This window comes from Nicotiana sylvestris, chromosome 8 (assembly GCF_000393655.2).
Source record: "Nicotiana sylvestris chromosome 8, ASM39365v2, whole genome shotgun sequence".
In the NCBI taxonomy this organism is placed as follows: Eukaryota; Viridiplantae; Streptophyta; class Magnoliopsida; order Solanales; family Solanaceae; genus Nicotiana; species Nicotiana sylvestris.
Genome location: NC_091064.1, coordinates 9886351 through 9894701, shown reverse-complemented (window position 1 = coordinate 9894701; position 8351 = coordinate 9886351). Strand labels below are relative to the sequence as shown.

The window sequence follows — 8351 nt, the reverse complement described above, 5'->3', positions numbered from 1 at the left end:
TCTTCTCGGCCTCAAGAGCAGCAGTCTGATCACTGGGGTTTGAGACCTCTCTCTCCACCCCCCAATCGCTCACCAAGCCGTGCCTCCCTGAGAGTGGTTGTCTCCATATCATTCACCCGTTCAGACCGGAGGACACGGATCGAATACTCCAATGCCGCCACCTTTGCCGTAGCCACCAACCGAGCTGACTCGACCTTCTCCAATTCTTCCTTCTTCTCAACAACTTCATCACTCAAAGCATTAGCCCTTATCGTACACTGCTCGGGCTCGGCCCACTAAGATACAACTTGGGTCTGAAGATCCACACACTCAGCCTCAACTCCCTTGCTCACTTCAAGCTCTTCTTCTTTGTCCCAAAGCACCCCCTCGAGCTTGTTGTATTTACTGATGACCTTCATAAGCTCATCGTCTTTTTGCTTCAGCTCGTCTCTGATAGCTTGGAAATTCCCACTCGCACCAAACTACCGGTAGATCTCGTGGTGCTTATTGCAGTACTCACAGTACTTCCTTTCTATTTTCTTGAAAGTAGATTTGCGGCTCTCCCCCTCGGCGAGCACTCTTAATATCCAAGATGATGGTGTATAAAAAAAGAACAGAAAAGAGAGTCAATCTAATAAGAGAAAGGAGAGGAAGAAAAGATGCAAGGAATAGAAACTAGGAAGATCGGAAAACTTACCCTCAAGGCAAGGTCGGCTATGCCCGACGACAGGGTGGTATCATTGAACGTCGTCAAGGTCCTGCCTTCCGCATTAGAACAAAGGGGGCCCAAGGAGGGGAATATGTCCTCCGTGTTCACCAAAAAGTCGCGGTCTATGGGGATCGCGATGGTAGGAGAAGAACCCTCCAACTCACCTCCACCCGAGTGAATCCTTTATTATACCTCCGCACCTCCTCGGGGTCAACATCAGAACCGGTTTCATAACCGTCCTTGGCAACACCCTTTACTCTCTCCTCGGTCGATGAAAGAACACCGACCGGCCTCAAGGACGATAGCTCGTTCATTACCACGGCATCATCATCCTCAGATGGCCCTCCAACTTCAACCGTAACCTCGGCCAAAGGAACATCCTCTACAACCCTGATAGACACCGAGGCTGCAGTCGGTAGATCTATATCGCCCTCTGACGTTGGAGAGGTTAGCTCACGATCATCCCTTGCAGATTCCGCAGCTCTAACTGCCCCATCGCCAACATACACCCTCCTCCTCTTAAGCAGAACTGATTCCTCCATGGTTGGTGACAACTCATCGATCAAATATAGCATGGTCGGGACCGGACTCTCTGTTGATTGGGTCGCTGATGGTCGACTAGGTCCGCACGAAACCGGGGGCTAAGAAGAAGTGGTCGACGGAGCGGACTGATCCGCAGTCGTAGCATGGGAAGACCCCGTCACGACACCTGATAGGCGAAACACGGGAGTAGGAGCCCTCGTCTTCCTCGATGCTCTTCGACCTAATGACAAAAGTAGGATTAAGTCAACCCGTACGATACAAAAAGGGAAAGGACAACCCAAAGGCCGAAGAAAAAAAAATTCAAGCAAGCAACTCACCAGTCGCTGAGGTATTGGGCCCAAATTTCTTGTGGAATGCTAGCCATTCACGAATCCCCACCGTATGAGGCAAGACTTGACTGACCCAGTCGTGAATGTCTGCAACCAATAGAGGGGACTCTTTCTCGGCTGAACAAAAAAAAGAATAGAAAATGGAACAATTACGCTACCACCAAAATATGTAAAATGAACATTCAACGGAGGTACTTACGACTTACGAGCATAGTTCCACGCTTCAGGAAATCCGTTAGTGTTTTCCACTACGCCCTCGGTCTTGATGTAGAAAAACTTAAACCAAAACCGACGATTGGCCTTATCGTCCATCTTTACCACTACATTTTTGCCTCTATGGTGACGATGGTGTAACATCGTCCCCCTATGGAAACTAGGCGTGTAAAGGTGCAATAGATGGAGAATAGAGATCCCCCGGCTAGCCAGTTCCGCGTACTTTGTCAACATAAGGATAAGCTTGTAGATGTAAGGGGAAAGTTTGGTTGGGTAGACGTCATAGTCACGGCAAACTCCTCCGCCAATGAGGGAAGGGGAAGCGAATAGCCCACAATGAATGAATACACGTAGAATGTGCAATATCCAAGGTAGTGAACCTGTACTACATCACAGCCAATCGGGACCAAGTCGATGTGGGCCGGGATTCTGAAGTTGGCCTTAAAATTAGCAAGGACAGCAATGTCCATTTCAGATTCTACGGCCTCAGGATCGTCTTCGGGCCGTTTGAGAAGTCAGACCTAGCCTCCTTCTTACGTGGGATTATCTCATCTACGATGGGAAAACTCTCATCCTCTGCAACAATGGCAGCCCCATCGTCATGAGGGGGTTGCTTACCGCCAATGGAATCGGGTTGGAGGTCCCTCCGGAAGTAGAAGATGCATTAACCATTTTTTATTATTTATATGAGAGAATTACGATCAGAGAATGGGTAAGAGCAGCGGAAATTTCGAGAACCAGAGAGAACTGGGCTATGAAGATGGAGAAGACAAAATCAAAAACAATGGAGAAGAAGAAAGATATAGAGGTTCGAATGCTTGGATACACAAAGGATCAAGTAAAAGGTTTCTATCCTTATTTATAAGAAATCCAGGCACCTTAATCGAAAATACCAATCGTCATTGCACAATTATCGAAATGGCAAGGACACGAGAAATGATGTAACGCATCGGGAAATGCGTAATAATGACGCATGGTGTAATGACATCATTCTGAACCGACGTAACGGTAAAGTGTTGGCTCGCGAAGCGCCACGTTGTCACCTCACCATGAGTGTTACTGCTCGACCTGCCCACCTAAAATCTTTCAACTACGACTAGCGAAGTCCGCTCATCAGGCCGTTTGAGGGACGACTTCGATAAGAGAAAGGACTAACTGTATGGGTCAAAATCTGACTAAGGATATTAGTACGAAGAGGTGCTATTAGAAGTAGTTTAGCCAAGGTCGACTAATGACTGATGGATTCATTGCTGAGCAAACAATCACGGCCGAGGTCAAATGCCAAGAGTAACAGTAATGCCTAGTTTTGTAATAAAATATTTAGGAGAATATTCCACTAAATATTCTCTATACTTCTACTTTTAGGTTTGATTAGGGGCATGTCCCATATAAATAGGAAGGGAGAGAACATGAAAGGGGGGAACGGGGATTCTGATAAGAACTTTCTTGAAAAGTTGACTCTCTAGATAGATACAAACATTACCTTTCTAAAGAGATTCAATTCATTGTTTATTCTATACTGTACACATCAGATCCGAGAAAGTCTCCAATATTCTCATAGTTATTTGTCATACATTATTGTCAAAAAGAAGAATCATCAACCTCATTCAATATTGCGTGAATCATTCTCCTTATTTATATTTAGTGTCATTTATTGTTATTTAATGCTTGTTATTCTCATCCCATTATTGACGTTGAACATTTAATACATATTGCATTAAATATGTCCCGACACTGTCCTGCGCAATCTCCTTATGCCAATTTTAGATCTGAAGTTATTATTTTTAACTAGAATTAATCCCTTTATCTTTTTAATTAATTAGTTTAACCAAAGGTTCATATTTTTTTGTCAAACAAATACCATCTTCATTTTCTGAAGGGATTTTATTTAGTCAAATGCCTATATATAGAACATTTATTTGGCAGCAAAATTGATAGAGGTTAGAGGAAAAAATTTATTTTGTGCCTTACAACATTAACACTAATTGTGTGAGGCCTCTATTTTGTCTCACAACTGTGGGGTTCCAGATTTTTGCGGACCCAAATGTGTAAGATATGGGTCCACAAATCTGTGAGATAAAAAGAGGTCTCATACAACTTGTGTCAATTGTGTGAGGCACAAAATAAAATCAGTCAGGTTAGAGTGTCCCTAGAGGTGTCATTTCACTAGTTGAAAGCATGAATTCTATAACCAACGGTTCTCAAAGTTAATAAGCAAAGGCGAAGTCAGGATTTGAATTTTAATAATTTTGAAATTGTCACTGAATTAATAACTCGTTTTAATTACTGGATTCGCAATTAAAAATTTAGATATATTTAATGAATTTTCTAATATAAATATAGTGTCTAAGCAAAAACTATTAAATTCGTTTGAACCCATAATACTCTGCTCCGCCCCGCCAATGAGTCAAAATCACTAGCATATAGACTAATGAGAAGAAAACAAATGATGTTTATCCATACTGTCCTCTTTTCCTTAATTTCTCTATTTTGAATTATGGATTTTATCATTTTATCGAGACAAAAATGTACAAATAAGATCAACCAAAAATGATATACAGTCAAACTTCTCTATAATAGTCTTATTTTTTTCAAATATTTTTAGATGTTATAGTGAAGTGCTGTTATAGAGAACATATATTATAACATAACATAAAAATTGGTTCCAGAAAAAGTATGACTTTTATATTGAAGTGTTGTTATATAGAGATGTTGTTATAAAGAGATTTAAGTATAAATTCTGTAGAAGTTATTATCAGCTTTCAAGAAGATACAGAGTTGACTGAAGAAACGCAGGTCAAGTCTAATAAATCTAATTAATTAGGACGATAATCAGATAAAATAGGTAACCACGATTCTCTTCCAAAAGTCAGCTGAAAGCCCCCAAAATTTCAATTCAATTTACTGGCACCAACCAAACTATCTAGAACTCAGATTCAATCTTCTAGATCTAAGAAGCATCAATAATCTTCCGTTATTAGTCTAACCCCGTTAGTCAAATTGAAACTAGCCATAATTAATTTTCAAGAATTATTTAAGTTATATGCATTGACATTACAACAAAAATTAGTTATACCAAAAAAAAAAAAAAACAGCAGCCTGATACACTAAGCTCCTGTTATACGCGGGGTTCGGGTAAGGGACGGACCACAATTAAAATTCTTATAAAGTAATTGTAGGTAAATATTTATAATAAATATTAATTGATAACCTGGTGGTAGTGGGGGAAGTACAGGCATAGCCATTTTTAAGGCTGCTATTTAGGGATTAGCTAGTACTTATTTTGTCCTGAAAATTTGAATTAAAAATCTTAACTTCAGGACTCTGAAATTCAGGATTTGGTTAATTTTTAAGTAACAGCCCTCTAGAATGACTATCAGGACACATTAAGTGTAACACTTTTTCTATAATTAATTTCTTCTAGTATTTTTTTATAATTAAATTGACAATATAGCTAGCTAACCAGTCACATGGCTAAACTTTTTAGTTTTTTTTAAAGTAAAAATCTTGTAATTTTTACCTTAAAATATTAAATGTATTTAAGAATTAACCATAAAACCTATTTTTGATAAAAGAAAAAAAATGGGCCCCAAATCTTTTGGGATCTAAAACCTTTGCTTTAGTTGCTTTGATGTTGAGCCGGTACTGCCTAGTAAAAATGGTACTATCTAATATGCGATTCATAGGTTAAATTAAACTACAAGTGTAAAAATTCTTTAACTGTGTACATAACTTAAATCAAAATTAAGACTTACATTCAAAAAGAAAAAGAAAAAAGCAAAAATAGAGAGATATTTCCAAGTAAGAATTAGTAGGAATTATAGGAACTAACAATAACTGGACCCCAAAAAAAAAAAATCAAAGCCACAATGCCCCAGCTTGTTTCAATACAGGAGTTAATTCACCACTAATATGAGCAGCCATAATCCGATCCAAACCTCCAAACAACTCTCCTCCGATAAACACCGCCGGAAACTGCAAACCACCATCTTTCCGATCACCGCCGCCGATATTCTCCAGCTTCACCACCACCTCATTTTCATATTTTTCTTCAATGTCATAAATAACAGGGTTCACTCCAAGAAAATGAAGCAAACATTTTATAACATGGCTCATACAACAGCCGCACCGACCGAAAACTATAACGGCGTTTTCTGTTATCATGTTCTTGACATCCCCTTTTGATTCTTGATTTAATAAAGAGGAAGATTTGTTTAGAGTTCTGAAATCTGTTGGAAAATGTTGCCATAACTTGTATGGAAGTGCTTCTTGCATTGTGAATATTTTAATGAATTTGCACATAAATTTATTTTATATTAAAAATATTGAGTTCAGATTAACCCGATGCTATGATATACATGCGCCTATATCCCCATGATATTACCCCTTTCCTTTCTCCCCTTTTTTGTTCTATATCATTTTGGTATGGTTTGTAAGTTATAATACATCATACTTTTGCGCTCTTTCTATATATATTTGTTACGGGGTATTCGGACCTTTGTCATGTATATCTTATATTAAGAAGGGACGAGGGTTTTGGGCAGTTTATTCCTTCCTCATCTTCTTTACCCATAAGTCGCTTTTCCCATATTAGAAGTTTCGCGCCTTGTAAGAATTATTATGGAGAGTTTAATCTGCTTTCTATTTCTCTATGAGGAATGTAGGAGTACAGCTAGAGTTCTAGGTTATTAGTTTAGTTGGTTAAAATTCAATATTTGTTTAAGATTTTCATTTTATATATATAAATAATTTATTCAAAATTCAACAAAATTATCTTTTTCAGAAGTTGTAAACTCAAAATTCGGAATTTATTATTCACATGGGTCCCTGCTCCATTGTCATCTATTATAACGTATGGGCATAAACAGACCAATATTTAAAATTTCTGGATTCATACATCTTGAATTATATATAATAATAATAATAATAATTAAATTTAAAATTAAATATTTAATAAATTTTTTAATATATGTATAGAATTTGAATAAAAATAAGTAACAAAAACCTATAAGTTTAAGGCTAGATCCGTCCTAGATCATATGAAGCAATTGGACGGAAGAAAAGAGAATGAGAAATAGGAGAATAGTGTTAGGACTTTGAAACAAAACACATGTAAGTGACGTAAAACGAGTAGAAAAAGGAAGCCGCTCGCGGACGGTGCGCAATGAGAACGTCACCTAAAATATCTGTTTGGAAATAAAAATAAGGGGCCGCTTGATTCAGCCCCAAAACGTGGCGTTTGACAACGTCCTTCCAAAAACTAGAAAACGTAGAACATGACGTGCGTATGACCTTATTACAAACAGTGCCTGCCGCGTAACTCGGACGAGTCCCAAACCTAAATGTTGAGTTTTTGGACTCAAAAGTTACTATATTTTTATATATAACGCGATATTACATCGCGCTATACTTTAACGGTATTTTTGTTGTTAAAGTATAGCGCGGAGGCTTTATATTTATTCATTAAAAAGCCCTTCTTCTTCCCCAAATGACAGAACCAGTGGCTCCCCCCCCCCCTCCCATTTTTAAAAAACAAAACCAGCGGTCTCCCCCTCTTTTTTTCCAAAAAAAATCTGAGCGGACCCCACCCGTCACACAAAAAGATAAGATTGTATGTCCCACATCCTACCCAAGCCTTCTATTGTTGTGGTTTCCTCGTTTCGGGCTCAAAATTTCAATTAATCGACTTTTCTAAAATATAAATCGAGGTATTCTGATTTAGTTTATGTCGAAACTCGTATAATAATGCATATTAGTTGTCTTGAATGTGTTTCCGTGTTGTTTTGTGTTTTGTTTGTAATTAAACTAGTATGTTATTTTTATCCGGATTAAGATATTAGTGTTTTAAAAAAATATTTAAAAGTTGAGAAATCATTTTTTTGTTAATAAAAATGTTCATAATTTTCTTTTATTGTTTTATATGTAATTTCGTGAATGTTATGTTATTAAAATATATTTGTTGTTTTTATTTAGTTTAGATTATTTATTTGCTTAAAGACTAGTGCACTTTTAGCGTAGTAAAATATAGAGCCGTTTAGCGTAGTAAAATGTAGAGACTTTTAGAGTAGAATCCCTGTAGTTTAAGTATCTATTATATTGATAGATCAAACACAAACTCTGTCCAATTATAATTTACAAAAATTAATTATTTAATTTATAAAACAAAAATACAAAATTATGAAAATATTGAAATTGACGCACATAAAAATTCAGGATAGCTTGGTGTTACTGGGCCTCAATTATCGAGCCCGAAACCCATAGATATATACGTTGTCCAATTAAAAATTAATTATTTAATTTACAAAACAAACATACAAAATTATAAAAATATTGAAATTGACACACATAAGAATTCAAGAAAGCTTGGTGCTACAGGGCCTCAAATATCGAGCCTGGAACCCATAGATATATACTCTGTCCAATTAAAAATTAATTATTTAATTTACAAAATAAACACACAAAATTATAAAAATATTGAAATTGACACACATAAGAATTCAGGAAAGCTTGGTGCTACTGGGCCTAAAATATCGAGTCTGGAACTCATAGATATATACTCTGTCCAATTAAAAATTAAT

General features: G+C 37.2%; 1 protein-coding gene across 1 annotated transcript; it reads right to left on the bottom strand.

Annotated features, from left to right (window-relative positions):
- Positions 1-5631: 5631 nt before the first annotated feature.
- On the bottom strand, positions 5632-6048 carry LOC104239116 (glutaredoxin-C9-like). Its single transcript, XM_009793650.2, has one exon. It carries the CDS (start codon positions 6046-6048, stop codon positions 5632-5634), a length of 417 nt encoding a protein of 138 aa, XP_009791952.1.
- Between the last annotated feature and the right edge of the window lie 2303 nt (positions 6049-8351).